Below are 24166 nucleotides of genomic sequence, written 5' to 3'. Positions count from 1 at the left end.
TATAGCACATGAATAGGATGGCACTGTTCTCTTGTGACCCCTTGTAGCTCCCCACAGGTGACAAGGACTCAGGTCAATCAGCTCAAGGTCAAAGGACTATTGGGCTCTGCCCCACCCCGTGTCTACAGACACTGAGCACATACAAGTGGGCTGTGGTGGAAGTTTTGAAGACGCCGCCCAAAGTCAAGCTCTAGAACAAGCTTTTGAAACTGGGCTTTTGCAATGGCCTTGGCCCCAGCTCGGTCATTTAAGGAGGGGATCAGGACTGCCGCAGCACACTTCCATACCAAAGAGCCGGATGACACCATCAGCCGCCCCTGTGACCAGCAGGTTCCCGTTGTGATTGAAAGCTGTGCAGTTGATGGCAATGGGCTCTGGGTCCAGTGAGAACTGAAGCTGGGAATGCAGACAAAAGCACCATTAGCAGCAGACTAGGCCAGCACAGACCCCACTGACTCCCCCTGCCAAGGCCTGCTTCTGAAGAGACTTATCTGAGCGTCTGTCAAAGCCCACTGACAGATGTGTTCTTCTGAAAGGCAATGCCACTGGGCCTACAGATATTCTACTTCTGCACTGAGGCAACAATCCACGTCAAAGCTGTGACGAGCAAGCCATACCTCAGCAGTCCATGCTCTTCTCCCTCCACTGGACTCCAAGCTAAGTCTTACTGAACACTTCTGTAGCCAGCAGGAACTAAGCCCCATCAGCTGCCTTCCACGGCAGGCAGCCCTGAGCCACACAAGACACACACGTCCCAAAGCTGCCCCTGGCCCTTCCTACAGGAGCCAACATCCACAGGACCTAACAAAGCCAGTGATGTAAATAAGATCTAAGGCTATACTCTGACAATGAGGAACAGCATTCCAACAATGCAGACCCCTCTGGGGACAAAAGCTGCAAGGCTGATGTCAGATGATGTCATTCACACACAGGCACAGTAGTGACCTGCCAACAAAGGAGTCCACTGAGACCAAAGACAAGAGGAGGGGGAGAGCCCTGTGGACCAGTGAACCCAACAGGCATGAAACACTCAGAAGCCTGAGCCCCAAGTGAATGGTCTGGCCAATCCCCATACGCTGCTAAGACTCCGGAAAGGAACACCCTCCGTGCAAGAATGAGCTAGGACTTCACAGAAAGTGCTGAGAAAATGCACCTCTCTGCTAAGCGCAACCTCAGGCTAGTGTGGTCACAATCCCTGTGTAGTCTGAGAATGGATTTCAAAGTTGTCAGCGGTTGGTGGAGCCTCTAGGCACCTGGCCCAAGTGAAAGCAGGTCCCTTTCAGTCCTATGCTCAGTGAGGCTTGTATCCCCACGGATAAAGGGCCAGAAAGAAGAACCTGAAGTAGAAATTCACAGGGCAGGGGAAGGTAAGGGGAGAGGGGCAGGCATCCTCAGAAACAGCAGGGGTGGGGTTAGCTTTCAAAGTGTTTAGCTCAAAGTCAGAGAGTAAGGACTACAGAGGAGACGGCAGCAGGACCACACCGTGTGTAAGGATGACGCTGCGTTCCTGGAAATGAGAAACAGGACCTGCAATGAATGTCCCCACAGACTAGTTAAAGATGGGACGCTGGGGAGGACCTGCGCTGTCAAAGCCGAGGAAACGATGTCATGAGGGCAGTGAAGTGAGACAAAGGAAGAGTCCTAAGAATGTCAAGTTGGTGCTCTAGAAGGCAAGAGAGACCCAGAGACGTGTTAACCCTGGAAGAATACGGCTAAGAGTTGCCCAGAACTGGACAAAGACACAAACCCTCTTGCAAGCTGCAATTCTAATTTTATTTACCTTTATTTGTTGAGGGTGGAAATTTTATTCTTTTATTTAGAGAAAGGCTAACCTAGAATGCCTGCTCCTCCTGCCTCGACCTCCCAAATGCTTAAGTGTGCAGGCATGCACTACCGGGAAGAGTTTTTAAAAAAACATTTTTTAAGCTTAGAAAATCCATACTGAGATACTCAGATAAGATCTTAATAGCCAGACAGAGGAATGAGATGAACCAGGAGCCAACCTCTTGATTTCAGCACACAATGCCAGAGAAGACAGAGCCACGGTTAGAGGATGGGCCTGTTTCCAACTAGAATACAAAAGTCTGGAAAAAAAAAAAAAAGGCACCCTGCAACTCTACACACATAAAGTTTGAAAGCCCAAAAAGCAGAACTAGGTAGGCTGTATGCACATGTAACTACGCATGTGCTAAGGCACATGTTAAGCTGTAAGGAGACAGCAACCCAAAACTCAAGACATGATCTCTGGGAAGGGAGAAAGGCGACAGAGTTGAGAAGGGCCCGTGAATATTAGGAAAGAAATGAGAAGGGAGAAGACTCATCAAAAACATAGGGAGTGTGAGCAGTGCGCCCTCCACACGGGGTGCCCTCCAGGCAACCTACCCAGCTCCAGGAGACCCGCAGGCGGATCCCATACCTGCTGCTTCATGGTCTTTGTATCCCACAACAGCAGCTTGCCAGGAACCTGGTTCATGCCTTTGCTGCCGATATCCGGGGCGGAGGAGTCTGTCTGGGAGGTGAGGCTGGGAGCTGCGGCTGAACAGACGAAAGAGGCCCCATTGGGGCTGCAGGCAAGAGACAGGATTCTGCAACGTACACAGGCCGGGGTCAGACAATCACCACCACAGGCTCTGAGCTGATTCCCGCTCCAGGAGCTGGGGCCCACAGGGCACCCGTAGCAGCCTGAGGCTCCCAGTGCACCCACCCACCTGGGCATGTCATCATTGATGTTGATCTCACAGAGGTTCTTCTTGGCTTCTGTATCATAAAGACGCACTGTCCCCACACCACTGCCCAGCAGGAGCTGCAACGAGAAGAGGCAGGAGGCTGAGGACAAGGGTCAGGGAGGACTACCATGGTGAGAGAGGCCAGGCCCACTCCCGTGTAGTATGCATCTGGGCAGACTGCACGGGTAAGTCCCTTCTCCAGGCAGCCAGGGAAACTCGGGCCACAACAGACCTCACTTAAAATGCCATGGAGAGGGGCTGGTTCAGAGCACTGGTTGCTCTTCCAGAGGACCCAGTTCCATTCCCAGAATCTACACAGCACCTCACAACCACCTGAAACTGCAGTCCCAGGGGATCTGAGGCCCTCTTCTGAGACACACATGCAAATAAAACATGAAGATTCTTTTGTTTTTTTTTTTTTTAACTTTTGAGACATGGCTTCTCTATGTAGCCCTGGCTGTCCTGGAACTCACTCAGTAGACTAGCCCCTAACTCAAAAGATCCACCTGCCTCTGCTTCCCTAGTGCCAGTATTAAAGGTGTGAAACACTTACCGCCTGGCTGATTTTTTAAAAAATAATGTTATTAAGTCATGAAAGCCAAGCAGTATTTTGAAGTGAGAGGGACAGGATCCTGAAGAGGTGGGATAAATAGAGGTGACTGGACCACTGGGAGCAGGCATCTGAGGGAGTCACCCTCAGGGGAATTAATGATGGGCTCAAAGTGAAAGCATTCATTCTCCCTTGAGAGTTGTAAGAGCAAGCTTTGCCCCTCATCCCTCTCTGGTTTCCTGTTCCACCATGGATCTTTCCCTCTGGCCTGAGCTCCCATCATAACACAGGTGCTGCAGCCAAGCTTGGGAGCTTTCACCAGAACCGAGCAGCCACCGGAACCAGGTTCTACAGAACTGTGAGCTAGAGAAACTTCTTTGTAATACACCCAGCTTCGAGCATGTTGTTACAGCAACAGGAGACAGAATTTCTTTTTTTTTTTTTTTTTTTTTATTTTTCGAGACAGGGTTTCTCTGTGTAGCCCTGGCTGTCCTGGAACTCACTTTGTAGACCAGGCTGGCCTCGAACTCAGAAATCTGCCTGCCTCTGCCTCCCGAGTGCTGGGATTAAAGGCATGCGCCACCACGCCCGGCTTGAGACAGAATTTCTATGAAATCTCTAGAAGAGAAGAAACACTCAGAAATATTCTGGACTAGTAACCTCAGACCCTTTGGTCTTTCGCTCCTTCCTTTCAGCTTTCAATCCCAGTTGTTCACCCTTCCTGCTCGCTCCCTTCTGTAGGACTGGCCCTGGCTAGTCTTGGGACCGAGGCGACTGTTCCATTTGCCCTTCCAGGGACAGTTCTGGCTCTAGTTCCATCAAGGCCTCCAGAAGTATATAGAGTGAGTCCTCCCCACCTCTGGAGCTTAGGACTTCATTTGGATAAAAGTGTAGAAGAAAGTAACAAATTAATGCCAGAACAGCTCCGGTGTGGGGTATTCCCAGGAATATTAGCTAGACAATGGCCTCCACACCCCACTGGCAAGTAGACACCAGTTCAGGGACAGCCCTGAGAAGAACATCTATGAAGATAATTCCTTCCCATGTTTCCTAGGCATCCAGAAACATCAACGCCTGTCTGTTGGGCTATGAGCAATCAATTTTAACTCCTTAATGTCAAACTCTGCCTCAAAATAGAAAGTCCAGTGGGAAAACCAACACTGGGCCACTCCCAAGCAACGGGGCCTGTGGAAGGCACAAGCTTAGCACTACCCTCATAAGCTGTGGCTCGTTGGGCAGGGACAGTCAGGTCTTAACAAGAGAAGACTGTGTACTAATATTGTATCAGAAACACAGGCAGAGGGGTGATGGGAAGCCAGGGCCTCCTGAGATACACCAGCAGACAGGATAACTCCAGGAATAACTTCACTGCCACTCCAGGCAGATGTCAGCTGGGCCAGGCCTAGAGCTTTGGTCCTGGGCCCCATGATGGCACTGGGGACAGGATCCAGCTTACCTCCTCAGCTCAGCCTGTCAAGAGCTTCTGAGAACTTCTGACTGAAGCACAGAACAAGCTTTGCCCACACCATGTCACTTACCAGCCTGTCTCGCTTGGTGGCCCACTCTAGGGAGAGCAGTGGCGACTTAGAAATGGAGGACGCTTTGGTCTGCATGATGGGATTGAAGGACCACACCTTGATGACCCCATCTACGTCTAAGCTGGCCACTCTCCTACCAGAGCAGTCCACTCTGTGATGGGACAAAGGGAGGCATTAGTGTCCTGGCCTCGTCCTCTCGGGCTAACATCAATCCCAACAACGATACTTTCCCAACTTTCCAAATGCATTAAAAATGATGCTCACAGCCTACAAGTAAAGGGTGTGTGTAGACTACTCGAGAAAGGTTCATTCATCTAAGAAATATTATAGGGCACCAGAGAGATGGCTCATCTTTCTGATTAAAGTAAAGATGCATCCTGCAGAAGCCTGGAGACCTGACTTAGATACCCTGGAGCCCACGTAAATGGAGAAGAACCAATTCCCAAGAGTTGTCCTTTGGGACAACTCTGTATGCATGTGTACACTTAAAGACACAACAAGCACACACGCACACAGTAAGAAATACATAAATAAGCATATGGAATAACAATACACATCGTGACAAGCAAGGCCGTGCAGTGAACACGTGAGATGAACAGCAGCAGATGTGCATGGTGTGCCCTAAGAGATGCCATCTGAAATTTGGAGCTCTTCCCTCAGGAGGCCCCAGATCAACCCAAGGACCACGCACATTAGGAGTGGCTAAGCAGGAAGCTGCCTGTGCCTTGAGGGTTGTTCTTCAAGGCCATGCTTTCACTAAGTCTAAATTCAAACTTGGTAAAATTTTCCATCCAAACATTAACATGAAGCCAACAAAACTGAGTGGTCTAAGGGTGACCACTACAAAAGTAGCAGCCTGCAGGACTCTACTGGCCCTTTCAGGGACACTTCCTGCCACTAACACTCTCACGAACTGCCTAGAATCCCACCCCAGCCCCACCCCCACCCCCACCCTACCTCCCCAGGCCTACCTGCAGTGCATGATGGATGAATGGTGCTCTCCATACTCTTCTTGGCTCAGCACTATGAAGGGCTGCTCTGGACGGTCTCCCTCAGACCCGGCTGTGGACACCCGGGCCAGCACCTCTACTGGCCCCATGTGGAGTTCCAGGCAGGGCTCAGCCTCTGCGCCACTAACTTCCGGCTTCTTCTCTGCACACTGTGACTGGCAAAGCGTGGAATGTCAGCTTAGAAAGGGTTTCCTCCACCGTAAAAACACAATAGATGACTACAGGCGCTCGCCGCCACGGGTCAGCTCTGAGCTGGAGAGCTACGCACCGCTCCCCTGGGAAGAGTGGAGTGCTTGCTCCCTGGAAACTGCAACCTTCTCACAGACCCTAGGTGGGGAGAGGTTTGGGCTTGTCCTCTCAAATGGCATAGCTGTGTCTTGATGTAGGCCAAACAGAGGGTAATGTCTGCGCCAGGCTTACTGTTGCTCTGATGAAACACCACGGCCAAAGCAAGTTGGAAACGAAAGGCTTTATTTATTTGGCTTATGCTTCCACATCACTTTCCAAAATTGATGTAAATCAGGACAAAAAGTCAAGCAGGGCAAGGACCTGGAGGCAGAGGCTGATGCAGAGGCCATGGTAGGCAGAGTGCTGTTTACTGGCTGGCTCCTTATCCTCAGACTGTTTGCTTATAGAATCTAGCACCGCCATCCCAGGGATAGTAACATTCAAAATAGGCCGGGCCCTTCTGTACCAATCAATAAGAAAAATGCCCTACAGCAGTGGTTCTCAACTTGTGGGTCTCAACCCCCACAGGGGTCACATATTAGATATTTACAATATTGTGCTTCATAACAGTAGCAAAAATGCATTCATGAAGAAGCAAGAAAATAATTTTATGGTTGGGGATCAGTGCAACATGAAGAACTCTCTTAAAGAGTTGCAGGATTAGGAAGGTTGAGAACCACTGCCCTACGGGCTTGCCTACAGCCCAATATCATACAGGCATTCTCTCAATCAAGGTTCCCTCCTCTCAAATGAGGGTAGCTTGTGTCAAGTTGTCACAAAACTAACCAGCACAACTGAGCCATTGTCAACCTGACAAGCACGTCGATGGTAAACCATACCCTTACCTTTTTTTGTTCATCCCCAAGATCACACAATTAAGACAGCACAATGTAAAACATTTCATAAACTTAAAAAGTCCCATAGCCTTACAAATTCAAACACTTTAAAAGTTGACTCTTTAAAAATATCTAGTCTCTCTAATCTAAAGACCTGTAAAACTCCAAATTCCCTTTAAGAAAAAAAAAAAAGGTTTAATGTCGGGTGTGGTGGCGCACGCCTTTAATCCCAGCACTTGGGAGGCAGAGGCAGGTGGATTTCTGAGTTCAAGGCCAGCCTGGTCTACAGAGTGAGTTCCAGGACAGCCAGGGCTACACAGAGAAACCCTATCTCGAAAAAAAACAAAAAACAAAAACAAAGTTTACAGTGTCTCAACTGAGTTCCTATAACATTAAAAGCAAATACCTTCTTACTTCAAAAGGCAAGGACCAGGGCACAGTCACCACAGTCCGAACAAAGCAAATCCGAACTCCAACAGTGTAAAACGCTCCATGTTCAGCATCCGGGATTCACTTGGGATCTTCTGGGCTCCTCCAGGGTCTTCTCTGGCTCTTCCCTCTGCAGCACACTCAGCTTGTCTCCGAAGCATGGGCAGGCTCCACTCCATCACTGCTGCTGGTCCTGGTGGTCACCATCCATGGTACTGGCATCTCCAAAATGCTGGGGTCTCCTGCTACATTTTGGCTTCTCTCCAGCTCTCTTCATGGTGCCAAGTTCAACTTCTCTACATGATCCCTTCAATTCTGGGCCTTCAACTGCTACTGAGGCTGTGCCTTCACCAATGGCTGCTCACAGTACCAAACCTCAGTTGTTCTCCACGACCCTTTCATGCCTTCAAACCCAGTACAATTACCAAGACTCAGCTGCCGGCCTGAAGTACAATCTTGTCTGCCTCTGCAACACAGCTTCTGTGTGCTGACTCTCAGGAAACACTTCCCAGAAGATTTCACCTCAGTGATGCTGGTCTCTTCTTAATCACAGCTAATTTCTCAGCTCCAGCTGACCAGCATCAATTGTGCCAGGAAAACAAAGGTTTCACTTCAGTGGTGCTGGTCTCTTATAAGTCACAGCTGACTCTTCAGCCCCAGCTATCCGGAACCACAAACAGCAAACATGCAATGGCCCGGATAGCCTTTAAGTGGCTTTCAAATTTCCCTCTGAAACTTCAAGCCAAGCCAGGCCTCCACTGTCTGCATTTCTCTCAACAGTCATTCCTTCTGAGCTCTCACAGAAGAGCTTACCAAGCTTTCAACACCCAATGGATCTTCTAACCCAAAGTTACAAAGTTGTCCCACAATCCTCCCCCAAAACAACATGGTCAGGTCTGTCACTGTGATACCCGACTATCCTAGTACAAGTGTCTTAGGGTTATTATTGCTGTGATGAAACACCACGAACTCAAACAAGGCAGGAACCTGGAGGCAGGAGCTGATGCAGAGGCCACGGAGGGGCACGGCTTACCGGCTTACTCCTCATGGCTTGCTCAACCTGCATTCTTATAGAACCCAGGACCACCAGCCCAGGGATGACCACACCCACACCGGGCTGGGCCCTCCCCATCAATCACTAATTTAAAATAAGTCCTACAGGCTTGCCTACAAGCCCAATACTATGGATGCATTTTCTCAATTAAGGCTCCCTCCTTCTGATGGCTATAGCTTATGCAGTTAACATAAATCTACCCAGCGTTTAATGGGAGCTGACTGTGCCGAGTGGCTATAGCTTAGCTTTAACTTACTTCCAGATGATGTCGCTACCGCCCCACTTACATGTGTGGGAACTAGACTGAGGCAGACCCTAAACACCTTCCCTTAGAGTGCTGGCTGGCAAAGGTGAAAACACAGAAAGGTATGAAGACAGAGCTGTCAAGTGGAGCCTGGCCGTGACAGTGCACCCATGCCAACCAGGATATGTTCCTGATGCGTGGACCAAGGAAACTGAGGCTAGTGGGCAGGCAGGAAGAGAGGCCTGAGAACCTCAGGGACAGTCCAGCATCTGCCTTCCTGTGGCAACCAATGTCCTTCACTACGTTCCCTCACTGCTCATCCAGACCCACCCAAGACCTATAGTGCATGGGCCACCTGATAGCCTTCCAGTTATACCTCAGGACAGTAACACCAAGGGGGCAACGGGACTGTGACAGGACTCTAGAAGCAACCTGAACCCTTCAAAAAACCACAGTGTATGCTCCCTACCACTAAGCTACTAGCATAAGGGCACAACTGCCTTTAAGTGGACAAGAGGATACACCCAGGAGAAAGTGTCCCAGGGAGTGAGCCAGTAAGTCCCTCGGGCTTTTGGTAGGAACAGCTGACACCATCAGGAAAAGCGGATGCCATCTGCCGTCCCCACAGCAAGGCACTCTGTCTCCATGGCTCCCAACAGGGAAGATATGGCTACATCATCTTAGTGAGCAAGCACATGGCTGTCAGCACAGCAGCCACACAGCAGGGCCACCGGGGGAAGCACAGGAAAGGGATGTTGGGTCAGACCTAGATCAAGTCACAGGCCCCATGCCGTGATGCCGCATACAGCTCACCCATGGGAAAGTCTGGTATGTGGGGGTCCTCAGAACTCATCTTACAGAGATCCTTCTAGTCCCACTTGGGAAAATGCTATCAGGAGAAGAGCAGGCCAAACAGAACACCAAAACTACAGTGTGATACCAACCAACCAGGCCAGAGCAGGCCCTGCCTAACAGCAGAATTCAGAGGGACCCCCAAAGGATCCCTCGCTGCCCAGGCACCCTATACCTGAGAGGAGGACGTAGAGAGCAGCTCCCTCCTCTCCTTGCCGTGGTCCTGCAGACGCCGTTGTCGCTGATGTGTCCAGCTGGCTTCCCCAGGGACCGGCCCGCTCAGAAGGCTCTTCCCATCCTTGGCCCCGGGCACTGAGTCCTTTCCCTTGGTAGCCTAGAGGATGAGAAGCAGGCTGTGGGAAGTCTCATTCAGGCTATCCAGACAGTGTCTGCGGCGGGAAGGATGGCACTCCTCCCCTGACTAGCTCCTTGGAAAGGCCCTCCTTGGCTGGCCTGGGCAGGAGGTTCAAACCAGCCAGGCAGGCCTCCAGACCGAGCTCCTCTGTGCTAGGTCATTTGCTGCCCTTAGCCTACACTCTCGCCCGGACAGAGGCAGAGATAATCTCTTTGAGCCAACAGAAATGATCAATTTTGTTATAGGAGCCCAGTACTTTATAACAGGTCAAGTTTCACAATGGGTAATATCAGAATTTATATGTAACAACATTTGAACAATATTAAGTACACACACACACACCAGCCAATTTTCTCTGTAGTAAAAAAGAAACACAATACAGACTGTTGTTTTGCGTCAACTACATGACTAAGCTGGCTACTGTGAACAAATAAAAAATGGGCTATGGGGGAGGGGTGTCAGAGGCAGAGCAGGCAAGAAAGCTTGAGTTCAATCTCAAAAACAGCAAAATGAAACAAAAAGTTGGGAGCCATGCCTGGTGGCACACACAGGCCTTTAATCCCAGCAGTCTGGAAACAGAGGAAGGAGGCCAACAAAGAGAGTTCCAGGACAGCCAGGGCTGTTACACAGAGAAAGCCTGCTGCAACAGTCAAAGAAAAAAAAGTCAGGACCACTAAGTCATTTGGTTTGCAACTGACTAAACTAACAGACATTTTCAACAGAACTCATGCTAGACACTCAAGGATCTCTGTGTTAAGGTAAATTAGAAAGGAAAAGGCACTGAAAATGTTCTCACTTTTTCACACCAAGAGTGAAAAGCTCCAAACCTATAACAAAGGGATGAATCTAGTAACCTCCACCTACCCCAAGACAGCTCTTCCCTTCCTGTGAGCAACAGGAGGTGACGACAGCTGTGGGCCGCTGTCTGCAAAGTGCTGAGGCAGGATGGTGTCCTGGAGGGCCAACCCTCAAGACACAATCTACCATTCTCCTGTCTACTGACCTGGATGGCAAAGAGTAACTCCCAAAAGTTATCCCCTGACCTCCACACCTGTGCTGCAGTACATGCACATACATGCCTATCTGGTGTCTGTCTGTCTGTCCTGTCTGTCATCTCTCTCTCCCCCCCTCTCACACTGACACACACACACTTCAATTTTTTTAAATCTGGTCTGAGACTCCATTTTATACACATCATGCTGGCCACAGTTCTGGGGCTGGCAGCAGATGCTGCTGCTGCTGCTGGTGAGGCTGTGGAAAACCAGGAACACCCATCAGTTCCTGATGGCAATACAGAATGATAAAACCCAAAGGGAGATGGTAGGGAAGAGAGAGCCTTGTTTGTATTATCCTGTCAGGTAAGAACAAAAAGGCTAAACCAGAAGCAAAGGAGAAGCCACAATGCGATGGAAGCAGATCCCTTCAAACAGACCCCAAAATGCTGGCTGGCATTCTCTCCTAGGCTGCAGGTGCCTGGCCTGTATGAGCAGAGCCTCTGAGGAATTCTTTTGCTGCCAATTCCATTTAACAGAGAGTAAAGGAAGTGGGACGCAGACTACCAGACTGGGCAGCTGGCTGGTTATGCTCATCTAGCTGACAAGAAGTCTTGAGGGAAAGTGACTCCAGGAGGATGTGTGAGAGAGGGGTGTCCTAGCGCAGTGGCTCTGGGAACATATCCAGAGAAAAGGAGGGATTTTCAAGGGTAAGCGTGCAGATGTGTGTGAGACAGCAGATCCGAGGCAAGCCATGCTGGCCACCGGATGCCGAAGAAGAGAGCAAACAGCTACAGGAATGAGAGGTGCAGTCAAGTCATAAAGAGTAATGCAAACCTAGAAAGTACTAGAAAGGGGAGTGCAGGGGCGGCTCAGCGCACAAGCAGGAGGACTGAGAGAAGCCTACAATCCCCATTTCGTAAATCAAGTCTGAAGTATGTGCTTACAATCCCGGGGCTGGATCAACAGAGGCATGCTTATAAACCTTACACTATTCCACAGAGAACAAGAATGGTAAAGCACACCACTTAGACATGACCCAGTTTAATTCCAAGGATTAGAGATGAGCCCATGGCTGTGGATGGGTCCTGGGAAGACACATGCAATAGGAGAAAGTGTCTGTGTCTAAGATAGGCTTGGGGGGATGGTATGGGAGCACGGCTGAGGACAAGGTCTGCTGTGGTCACATGCTTCCTCAGATAATGATCCGAAAGCACAGGAAAAGCTGCCAAAAGGCAGGCAGGCACCAAGCAGCCACATAGATCTCTGTATTGCCTGTCCCGGGCCATATCTGTGTTACACAGGAATATCCCACCTCAGGACAAGAAGTGGGAAGAGCTTCAGCACTCTGTAGCTCTCCTCTCTGCTCATTTACCTCCCACGCCCAGTAAGCAGTGCCCTTTTCTCTTCCAGTGTGTGTGGTGTTAAGGGTGCTCAGTTCGGATGGCCACTGTGATGGTTTGTATATGTTTGGCCCAAGAAGTGGCACTGTTGGGAGGTGTGGTCTTGTTGGAGTAGGTGTGGTCTTGTGGGTATGGACTTTAATACCCTTGTTCCAACTCCCTGGAAGTCAGTCTTCCGCTAGTAGCCTTCAGATGAAGATGTAGAACTCTCAGCTCCTCCAGCACTATGCCTGCCTGGATGCTGCCATGTTCTTGCCTTGGTGATCATGAACTGAACCTCTGAACCTGCAAGCCAGCCTCAATTAAATGGTGTCCTTTATAAGAGTTGCCTTGGTGTCTGTTCACAGCAGTAAACCCTAACTAAGACAGCCACTAACACATAGTATAGAGACTGAAAATTCTCAGAAGCCCCCTCTAGTACCTCCCCAGTCAATGCAGAGTCCCCAGCAGAAAGACCCAGAGAGATGGCGGCTGGAGGATAAAAGCACTTGTCACTCATGCAAGACTGAGGACGTGTGTTAAGTCCCCAGGACTCATGGTGGGAAGAGACAACCTCTTCCTGTCAATTGTCTTCTAACCTCTGCATATATGCCATGGTGTGTGTGTTCATGTGCATATGTGCACACATACAATAATACTAACAATAACAGTATTTTTTAATCTTAAAAAAAAAAAAAAAAAGCCAGCGGGAACTAAAAAGGGACCCTTCCCTCACATGCCAGAAAGGCAGAGAGGTCATCTGGTATATTATCATGCTGGGACCCCAAAACTTCTATTTCCCAAAATAAAAAATACAAATGGGTATTAACAATCAGCACACAGGAAAGTCAGAGAGGCAACAAAAGAGTCATTGATACCGAGAAGCACGGGCCTAAATGTGACCTGTCAGCTGCTGGTGAAGAAGAGCAGACAGGGTCCTTCAGCTCTAACTGTGGAGGTCATGGGATACCAACATGGCAGACATCTGTGGAAGGCAGCCGTCCACGAAGCACTTTAGTAAACAAGCGAACGTGTGTCTTAACTTAAAAAACTTAAAAAATTCATCACTGCAGGTTTTAAGGAAAAAAAAAAAAAAAAACTCATAAAAGTCCTAACTAATGCTGGGCCTGAGAGATGCTCGGGGGTTAAAAGCACTGGCTGCTCTTGCAGAGAACCCAGGTTCAGTGGCCAGTACCCATGTGGAGCCTCACAAAGGTCTATGACTCCCAGGCTATCTAACACACTCTTCTGGCCTCTGCAGGCACCAGGCCCGTATGTGTTGAATACATATGCACCTTGGTAAACACACATAAAAATAAAAACAGACATTTAAAACAATCCTAACAAGTGGTTTCATCCAACATTCAAATGGCCTAAATTCTATCCAGTCATAATCTCCCTGGCTCCCAACAGTTCAGGAACGATATCTGTAACCTGCCTTTTATGATCTGCTCCTTATGGAGACAGCCTTGGTAGATACAGGAGGATTCCAAAATTCTTCCTAGAGAGCTGTCCAGCTTTACTGAGAAACAGATCTCACCTGAAGGCCAAGGCATCCTAAAACCTAACTGTGGCCGGCATCCTCTCCCATCCTGCCCAGCTCCTGGAGCACAGGCCTAAGCAGATGGCCTCACCACTGGTGTCTCAGCAGGGAACAGGGCGATTTGCAGAGGTGGTTGTTCTTTGCTTTCTGTACCTGACAGCCAATTAAGGGCCATCTCCATAAGAAGGTAGTTCCCACCTGCTGCCCCAGGCTCCCTTAGTGGATGCGAAAGGCTAAGAATTATCACTCTGGGAAAGGATGCAATGGCAGGGAAGCCCCTGCACTGCACGCCTGCTACTGTGGACATGACCCGTTAGCTCTCACAGTTAGAGATCCCAGAAGACCTTGGGGACCATGGTTTTACAGTTGTCCCCTCGTTCCCAATTCTGCCTCCAGATTTCTCCTGAAAGCCTGGAGAGTGTGTGTTCACAGTGGTATGAAGCCAGGTGTCAGGCCTCTGTCCTGTAACCGCAACCCTTGGAAGGCTGAGGAAGGAGGAGTTTGAGGCCAGAGTTTGGGGCCAGCCTGAGCTACATACAGTGTGGGATCCTAAGCAGGCAAAATGCTGTGAATAAAATTTACAACGCTATATGTAAATAATATTTAAGGTAGAAAAGTCTAGTAATTTGATATGTTGCCCATTTAACAATAAAATACCATTTATGTTTTCTGTGTGTTCATCCTTCAACAGCAAATAAGAAAGAAGAATTCTAGGATGGCCATGGTGGGAAAACATTGAGCCTAACGTATGTTGGTCAAGCAAGCTGGTGTAGAGCCCAGTGTCGGCATCTACAGAGTACACAGGAACATGCTACCACATCACAGGAAGTGCCCCTACCACATACTGCATTTGACACTGGTAAGGGAGAAGTCTACAACACTATCTGAACATCAACTATGACCAAAGGACAGAGACATTATGCAGTCCTCCCAGAGTGAAGAGCCGCATGCATGAGCGATACCACGGCAACAGGAGTAAACAGAGAGTGGGTGGACAGAGAAGCTCCGCATGGAAAGAGCTGGGCTGTTCTACACAAGCCCCATTCTGTGTAGGCTGGGGGGACAAGCTGAGGTCATCAAAGGTGCACTAACGGGCTCATACTAAGCAAATGCCCATGAGACCACAGGGAAAGGCCAGCCACATCGCAGGAGCCTCTACTCTGATTCACAGTAGGCTAGGGAGGGGGTGACCCTGAAATCCAAGGTCAGCTCCACAATTCTGCTGTCCCTCAAACCCCCAATCTACTAGCTATTATTAGAACTGAAACAGATGCTGAGCCTAAATATCTACCATCACTTGAAAACAGGAAGTGAGTACGGTGGGGAGATGGCTGAACGGGTAAAGAGCCTGCCCTGTGAGCATGAGTGCCGGCCCGAGGTTGGCTCCAGACACCCATGGTGAGCTCTACGAGCGACAGAGAAAAGACTCTTAACATTAATCTCTGCCCTCCAAATGCACACATACACATGTGCACACACACTGCAAAGAGACATGCACAGACAATAAAATCAAATCACCATCATCATAAACGGAAAGAAAGTGACTTGGCTGATTCTTTTTTCGCCGTTTGGCTGTAAACTACGCTCACACACACCCAATACACCACACCACTCAAACTTACTACATGAGCCATAATTCCTGGACGTATCAAGAGCATGGCTTACCTGAAGCCGTCTTTGTGTTTGCTTTCCACCCCAGTGAAGCTGGAGTTCAAGAGACTCTAGGCTCCACCCACCATCTATCAAGCTTTTACATGTTGCTCATGTGAGACCCAGAAGACAAACAGTGGAGCAGACCTAGTCACATTCTACAAGAGCTGAAGTTCTACTCATAAGATTTGGACTTTCAGAAAAAGCAGTCACAGAGGTAGCGCTGGGTGATTTGTGACGGTCTCCACACTCAGGCATGCCAAGGTGACAGTCACACAACATTGGCAGGGGATATGAGAGCTGATCACCAGGACCTGCAGGAGCCCAGATCTTACTATAATTTACTGTTTGACCTCTGCTAGACACTGCTGATACCACGGGCACTTCTGTAGCCCTGCTCCTCCCCAAGTTCTGAGTAAGGGACAACGAGCCAGAGGGAAAACAGAGTTGCCTGAGTCCATGCTCCATCTCCCCCAGAATGCTACTCAGTGTCTCCAGCTCAACAATACTAACACCCACAGTCCCGTGTCAGTCTCGTGCAGACCACAGCATCCTGGGCACAGACACCCTAAACTGCTCCAGCAGTTGCAACGTAAGTCACAGGTGGTGAAGAGGAAGGGACAGACTGATAACCTGCCATCTTATGTTGCAGGTAGTTTTTTAAAAAAAAAACAAAAACAAAAACAAAACTCTTTCCCTACATCTCCTTTTCTTCTTGGGACCTGGAAGACTCACGGGTACCTTTCGTCCAGCAATTGGCCTCCGGCCTTCTTTATTGACAAGTCAAGAAAGAACCAATTGGGGAACAAGACCTTAGCGACAGAACCTCCCCCTTAGAGTCTTAGTAAACACAGGAAAAGAGAAAGCAGTGAAGTCTAAAACGCCAAGTCTATTAAACCTGCAAGCATCTCAAGTGTGCTACAGAAGTGCGCTCCTGAGCCACACCCACTGGGCGTTTCCAAAAGCAGTGGGACTCCACCAGTAAAACCCCTCAGAGGACTCCTGGCTGCTCTGGACATAAGCTGGCATCAAAGGCCTCTTATCATATAACATACATGTGAAGAATGGTAGAAGTCTTTTGTAGAATCAGCAAATACCAACATTTAAGTGAAAGACACATACTTTCACTTTAGTCTTTACTCCACTGTTTGGCCAGACACTCATTTGTAGCCCTCAAACTTCAAAATTCCAAAACTTGGTTCAGAACTCACACTTGAGCTATCTAAACACTCACAATCCCTCGAGTTCCCGGGAAACCGGTGCAAAGGGAAGGAACCCTTCCACATCTACTCCCCGCTGCCACCTGACACTTCACTAGCGGAGTGTGGCAGACTGGCAGCTGTTAACAGAGGTGCAGGGGAACTGGAGGACAAAGCTACGTGGGGCTGAGAGGCCGAGAGTGGGAGTCTGAGGTTCAGCCAGTCCTGTTGGCAGGTCCAGACACACTCTACCCTCCGGCTCAGCATCACGCCTGACACTGCCAGACACAGGCAAGAGAGATGGAAAAGTGGTTCATTAGGTGGATTTTCTGATTTTTTTTTTTTTACTAAATCTCCCTCTACAGTTTTACCTCTGTTCTCTTCCTGCAATGACATCACTGGCTGGTAAGGTTGTGTGTTTGGGTGTAGAGGGTTGCAGGGAAGGGAGAAGAAAGGAAGGGGAACTGAATTTGGGATCTCATAACACATCCAGGAAATCTAGCCCTGAGAAGATGACCCACAAGCCCATGAGTGACAGGGAGTCCTGGCAGACGGCCTGAGAGCAGGCCATCAGAAGCGTCTTGATAAGCATTAGACAGGCAGGGCCCACACTTACCTGACTGCTGAAGGAGTCTTTCTTGGCTGAACTCTGAGCCTGAGCGGGGCCTTGGGCAGGTGACAACCTCGAAGGGCTCTTCTTACTCTGAGGCAGCAGTGAGGACAGGAACCCCACTCGAGGAGACTGGGAGAGGGAGGCAGGCCTCTGGCTGCACACCAATGCTCTGGCCAAGTAATCACAGCACAGCATTAGGGGCTGCAGGGGAATGAGGCAGAGCCAGAACACACAACTCCCGGCTGAAGTTAGTGACTTGGGGGCTTAGCTAGGTTCGAGACCCAAATTGAAAGGTAGCATGACCCTAGGTACCATTTCCTGACCAAGAGCCTGCAAGCATATCTGGCCCAAAAGTGAAGTCTGCTGCAGCTCTTTTTAGAGACCCAGGAGATCTCAGAGCTGCTTTGTCCAGTAAACCTGACTGTGTTAATCCAAATGGAGATGAACAGGGGTGAGCCCCATGATGGGATGCAAAGACATAGTGTGAAAAAAAAAATACAGGGGAGTTCGTTATGTTTGATTACCATTTACTATGCATTAGAGTAGTTTGAGAATAAGGTTAAATAAATATGTTCATTAATAAACGAACCCTATGGGTCCCCTTTTACTTTCTCCACATCTCTAATAAAAACCTTATTGCATCTGTGGTTGGCAATTGACTTCCAGCTACAGAGATCAGACTGGCTGTTTTTTTTTTTTTTAAGGTTACTCAAACTTCTCTGCCATACTGTCTACCTCTTTATAACCCCAGCAGCTTCTCCTGAGGAACATGCCCACCTGTGGGGACCGGTCCTTCCAACCTATGAAGCAGCTTCCCTGGACTCCACCATCATGACACCTGACACAGCTAGCTAGACAGTTCCCCATCCAGGAGAGAACCTTAAAATATTGGGACCTCACACATACAATTTGGAGCCAGGTATGCTCAATCCCTCTGTGGCAATTTTCCCTCGGCAGACATAGGCCACTACCAATGAGGAAGTCAGTGTGATACTCAGACCACAGGGAGATCAGAGGACAGATGGCAGCCCCCACCCCTTCTCGAACCCCAAGCCTACTCACAGCTCCGAGTCCCCAAGGCGGTCCATACTGGAAACATAGGGTGGCAGCTTATGCTGGACCAAAGCTGCTGCTGCTTCTTCCTGCTGCTGCTCTTCCTTCTTTAGTCGATGGATTTCAGCTTGCAGTGCAAAGAGCTACGGAGGGGCAAAGCCCAGTTAGCTAGTGACATCACATCACAGGACCTTCCCTCTGTTGAGGGAACTTCCTAGACACGCCACATCCAAACCATTTCTGCTCATCAAAGGGTGGGCAAATGAAAGAGCCACAGCTAATAATGAGTTTAAAAAGCAAAACACTTTTGGACCTCCAAAACCACTGTGGGTTTATTTTCTTCTTAATCGTTTGATTTACTTCCTTTGACCACTTCAACTGTTTCTTCCTGAATTCACTGGAGTGAAATCCACAAAATGAGCCTTTGAAACTTGCAGAGAAAAATGTGTTTAATAATTATGGTATGGCAGCATCTTTAGCCCTTGCCTGAAGATGATGATGCAGCATCCAAGAATCTCACCCCCCCCCCCAATAGCTTATAAGCTTACTTTTGTTTCCTGCAATATCACTGACAACAGATCTTCACTGCAAGACAGGGAGACTCATGGGGCAAAATGTAAAAGCAGGCACAGGCGTCTTGGAGCTCCTCTTTTATCAAGTGTGTTGCTGATTCAGAACAATTCTACTTGGCTTATAAACAGTGTATGTGTGGCTACATGGGAAAGACACTGGGAAGAACTAACAGCTGGAGCTGGAGAGATGGCTCAGCAGTTAAGAGTGAGTGCTGCTCTTGCAAAGGACCCACATCAGGTGGATGATGGGTTTTAACTCCAATGCCAAGGGATCTGACACCCTCTTCTGGCCTGTATGGGCGCCTACACCCACATACCACACATATAATTTAAAAGAAAAATAGATGAAAAGAGCCGAGGGTTGCAAACACACACAGTCTTTTTCTCCTTACAGGCTTGTTCTTGCTGCCTCGTTGCTCATGAAGCACACCTGATTTCAAACATTAATCTCAGCGCTGGTTACCAGCGCTGGTGCAGCCCCAGATCCCCAAGCCTGGTGGTTCTCTTTCATCTGAGAACAGTTCACCTTTTCTATATTTAACCAGCTCCCACTGCTACCCCAAAGCAGAAGTGATTCCCAAAGAGCGCGAGCCAAGGGAACAAACCTTCTGGCGCAGAACTTCATTTTCTTCTTGGACCTGATTGGTCCTCTGACATTCCGCATCAAAGTTCAGGATCACAGGAACCGGTGCACAAAGTTAAAGAATAAGTCTCTGCCTGGCAAGATTTCAAAGTCCTTCCCAGCCAAACATTCAAACCCAGGGAACAGAGGACAGAACTGGCACTGTGGAAAGGGTCTCTTCCCAGTCCCTGGGCCTGCTACTCTAGACCACCTGACTCTTTTGGACTCAAGAGACACATGACAATCTGCCTGGCCAAGTCTTGCATAAGCCATAAATCCCAAACTCAGGCATTTTCCCCAGCACCAGCAGTAAAGAGCCCGTGTTCAGTAGACGTCACAATCTAAGCCTTAGCGGGGTCCATGCCAACATCCGGCTGGAAGCTAAACTGGAAGCAGAATCCACTACAAGGCCTTTCCTTTCTCCAGGCTGTCTCTCTCCCTGGCAAACATGTAAATGGTTAAACCACTCTACAGACTGCACAGCCACACACCACCCCATGACCACCTATGCTCCAGCTTAGGGTACTGGTCCTTCCCAGCTGCTGCCCAGAGTCCTGTTGGAAGCACAGAGTGGGGAGGAGGCAAACTGCAGCTCCAATGTGCATGACCTAGTTTGCAGGGTCATGACCTGTCTTGCACTGAAAAGATAATGAACAACAGGTTCCAGCTGCCCTGGAGGACCAATGTGGTCACGCTAAGTTCTTTGGAAAGTCCTCAGGAAGAAGAGGAAGGAGGAGAAGAGAAAGGCTGATTCACACTTATCCACAACAGGAAGAAGGGGGGGGAGGGAGCAAAGGCAGGAACCTCCATCAGAAGATGTCCCTCCCAGAGGTCAACACAGCTGCAGTGGCTGGGCCTCCACCACACCCAAATTTATCAGTCCCTCACCAGGCAGCCATATTCTCACATCAGATCTTGGGCCTTCAACAACATAGTTGTAGGCAGTGAATTACAGTGATGTTTTCTCTCCCTCCCACTCTCTCTCTCAAACACCTGAAAATATATTCCTAAAGCTACTCTGGCAAGTGGAGCCACACTGATGTCACCGTCCCAGAAGGTAATCCAAACACAAGCTCAGGCTGAAAGCTCCAGCCCCCAAACTGTTTTCATCTGCCGCCAAACCCGCCAAACCCGAGCAAAAGCAAGCAACAGCATCCCTCCACACACCCCACCCAGAAACATGCACCATGCCCGGCTGCTCCTAACCCTTGAGCTGCCTGGCTGAGCCAGTACCAGCACCCAGAAGCTGCCAACTTCCCTGTCCACGCATATCAGCTATTACTGACAGCACAGATGCAGAACTAAGAACTATGACTCCCTGGACTCGTGACAAAAATAACCCGCAATTTGTCAAGCCGCTCACATGACACCTGAGAGGGATCTTTGGGTATTTTGTGAAAGAAATGGGTGTCCCATGAGCAGTGACCACTGACCTCCGTGCCTGGGTCCCTCAGACTACGGACACTGCCACATGCAGCAGAAAGGATATGCATGCATTGAAAGAGGACGCTCAGGAAGTTGTGCAGAGAAATAATGAATGTGTCGGCCCATTGTCGAGAAAAGTAGGTAGCAAAGGTAGGGTTGGTGTCTGGGGACGGCAAGAAGGGCAGGACAAACCAATCCTTCCACTCAGCCTGGTTCTGGAGCTCCGTGGCCTGCTTTGCAAAGAACTCCTGCGCCTTGTCGTTTCGGTTTGTCTGCCAAGATACAAAGAAAGTTGCAAGGGAGGAGAAAGACAAGTCCCCAAATCAGGTAGTCAGGTTCTTCACTGTTGCAGAGCAGACTTTGCATACCTCCTGTCAGGCCAGTAAAACAGTATCTATATATGAAGAAAATCATCACCTTTTTCTTCTTTCTTTCTGTCTTTCTTTCTTTTTTGGTTTTTCGAGACAGGGTTTCTCTGTGTAGCCCTGGCTGTCCTGGAACTCACTCTGTAGACCAGGCTGGCCTCAAACTCAGAAATCCATCTGCCTCTGACTCCCAAGTGCTGGGATTAAAGGCGTATGCCACCCCTGCCTGGCCTTTTCTCATTTCAAAGCTGATTTATACTGAAGTTCTGGGGCTGGGGGATAGCTCAGTTGTAGATCATTTGTCTGGTATGCACAGAGTCCTAGGATCAATCCCCAGCACCAAATAAAACCAGGCACGTGGCACACCTGTCTACCTAGCACTTGAAATACTGAAGCAGGAAGATCAGAAGTTCAAGGCCATTCTCAACGTATATCAAGTTAGAGGCCAGCCCAGGATACATGAGGCTCAACCGATTTCAAAATCAAAAGTCAACTGAGGTTCTAATGACAAGTGACATCCTGAAAACAATCCCTAGGTGATGCTCAAATAATCTAAATTAGTTCCCCAAATGAGCTACATTTTGTTTTGCTTTTTAGAGACAGGGTTTCTCTGTGCAGCCCTGGCTATCCTAGAATTCACTCTGCAGCAGAGGCTGGCCTCAAACTCAGAGATTCACCTACCCCTGCCTCCCGAGTGCTGGGAAAGAAGGAAGGAGTGCACCGCCACTGCCAGCTCCAGCTTTACATATAGTTTATATATAAAGTTTATATTCTTTAAAATGCTACACAAGTTTACATGCTTAAAACCAAAAGGACACAGAACTGGGGAAAACCAATCAGATGATCTCTACAGATCATAAGACACCGGGGATGGGGAAACAGTCAAAGCAAGAAGTACCTGGATGGTGTAGACAAGATAAAAGCGGAACAGGCTGGTTTTCAGTTTGTTGATGGTAGGTCGATAGATATCCTCCAAGCGGCTGAAGAGCCTGCGTTCCAGGTAGCTCCAATAATCCCGAAGGGCAGCCAAGTCGTAAACCTGCATCAACTGTTGTAGCTGGTCCACAATCTTGTCCACCTGGGGGGAGACAGACAGAAGGAAATTCTCACCTCACTATACATCATATAGTTTCATCTGCTTCCTATGGCTCCCAGATGTAAAAACATATAGTTCTGTTGGCAATCTATAAAATCCCCAAGATATGTTAGCATACTAGCTTTCAAATTATTTTCTCATGCTAGATACAGGACTTGGTGCTCTAGCAAGCTCAGAAATTCCAGAAAGCAAGAGCTTTGGCTCCAGGTGTTGAGTCTCCTTGACCAACTTGGCAATGTCACTTCAACAGCAGTCTTGATTGCCTCACACTGTAAAAATAAGTAAGAGCCAATGAGCCAGAGACAAATTGCCAGGGTCCTTGTCCCAGCTCCACAGTTTCTGAATTCCAAGAGACAAAGTGATTACTGGCTCCCTGCGGGTCATCAAAGTCCCACCTGAGCCTCAGTGGCTGCTGCCTTCAGTCAAGGACAATCACACCATGACAGCGTTTTGAATACCACTTCTGTCTGGAGCAGGGAAATGCTTTGCTTTGCCACCAAGCAACCAATAAACTCGAAAGGTAGAAACCAATATCCTAACTTCCTTCTGATGCGCCAACAACTAGCTCACCACCTCCCTCAATCCATCTGCCCAAGACCAATTTAACTCTGTACGTGCAAACATACAAATCATAAGCAAAGAAATCCCAAGCACCTCTCAATGGAAACTAGTATCAGAGAAGTTTGTGCTTCAAAGCAGAAGGAAATCTTCCAATGATTCCCTGATGCCATTCTTACAATCTACCTCCCAGACCTGAACCCAGTCTTCTGGGTGCAGCCCCCTTTGCTCCCGCTTCTCCCATCAAAATTCAGACTTGTGCTCAACCATGGCTCTTAAAGTGTTGTAACCACGCCGGCCAACCATTGGCTAGCACCTGCTGAGAGGCTGGCATGGAGTGAAGCCCTGTACCGGGAACCAGGGACCTGAGTCCCGATGCTCCTGACTCACTCACTGAGCAACTTCGGGCATGTCACGACCATCTCCGGCCCTCAGTTCCTCCTATGTCAAGCGAGGGCCAGACCGGAGACGCCTTCAGTCCCCTACCATGCAGTGACAGCGCCGCCCTCGCCCCGGAGGGCAGTGTTGGAGCAGGAGGCCCGCCCCCCGAGCCGCCTCCGCCGCCCCTGCCGACCCCTCACCCGGAACCCCTTCTCTTTGTCCGCCTTGATCTCGGCATCCAGCTGCCGCAGTGTGTGCGTGAAGCCACGGAAGAGCAGGTACTCCCGGACCAGCTCGTCCGTGCGCTCCACCGCCTCCGCCATCGCTGCGCGCGCGCGCTGCAAAAGACCCGAGCCGCTCAGGGCGGAGGGGCGGGGCTTGGAGCGACGGGGCGGAGCCTACCTCGGGCGCCTCGTACGTCACGCCACGCCCAACCTACCAACCGTGCGCCCCGCCCCGCCCCGCAGGCGCCCCGCCTATCTCCCCTGTAGCCCGCCCCTCCCCACTCTCAGCCAGCTCCCCGACGTCTCTGCTTGCTGAAGTTTTCTGGTGATCTCCTGAGTTGCTAACACTGCTACCTCGGTCCAAGTAAAGTAAAGCTGGACCTTGCGAACCACATATTCACATATTCACATATTCACAGGGCGGGGAGGGAATGATGTTCCCAGCTTATTAGCATGACACTGCAGAATCTTTTGTCCTCTGTCCTCCTCCTTACAAAAGGAGAAAACTGGAGCCCCAACAGGTAAAGTGGCCAGTGTGAAGTCAACTCACAAAAGTTCAGCTTGGACCTCTTTTCTTTTCTTTCTTTTTGGCCAGGGCCTCACACACGCTAGGCAAGCACCCTACCGCTGAGCTGCTTTTTGTCACAGTCTCACTAAATTGACCACACA

At 49.3% G+C, this 24166-nt stretch overlaps 1 protein-coding gene across 4 annotated transcripts in view; it reads right to left on the bottom strand.

The window, feature by feature from the left end:
* The window catches only part of Wdr91 (WD repeat domain 91), a 31039-nt gene extending 7415 nt beyond the window's left edge, over window positions 1–23624 (bottom strand). The window contains exons 1-12 of one of the 4 annotated variants that reach the window (XM_085840743.1): window positions 23474–23624; window positions 22137–22316; window positions 20939–21145; window positions 19432–19515; window positions 18264–18397; window positions 17205–17370; window positions 9643–9801; window positions 5786–5973; window positions 4815–4965; window positions 2709–2803; window positions 2417–2585; window positions 288–396 (exon numbers count right to left, since the gene is read on the bottom strand). In XM_085840743.1, the coding sequence (XP_085696869.1) occupies window positions 288–396; window positions 2417–2585; window positions 2709–2803; window positions 4815–4965; window positions 5786–5973; window positions 9643–9801; window positions 17205–17370; window positions 18264–18397; window positions 19432–19515; window positions 20939–21145; window positions 22137–22316; window positions 23474–23596 (1765 nt within the window). In that variant the 5' untranslated portion in view covers window positions 23597–23624. Of the gene's footprint in view, window positions 1–287; window positions 397–2416; window positions 2804–4814; window positions 4966–5785; window positions 5980–9642; window positions 9802–17204; window positions 17371–18263; window positions 18398–19431; window positions 19516–20938; window positions 21146–22136; window positions 22317–23286; window positions 23342–23473 lie in introns of those variants that run through there. The other 3 variants (XM_085840742.1, XM_085840741.1, XM_085840744.1) reach the window with 3 other exon arrangements.
* Between the last annotated feature and the right edge of the window lie 542 nt (window positions 23625–24166).

The sequence above is a fragment of the Mus caroli genome, unplaced genomic scaffold, assembly GCF_978045245.1.
Source record: "Mus caroli unplaced genomic scaffold, Mus_caroli_1 scaffold_7, whole genome shotgun sequence".
Classification (NCBI taxonomy): Eukaryota; Metazoa; Chordata; class Mammalia; order Rodentia; family Muridae; genus Mus; species Mus caroli.
Note: the sequence above shows the minus strand (reverse complement) of the source record. Positions and strands in the feature narration are given on the sequence as shown.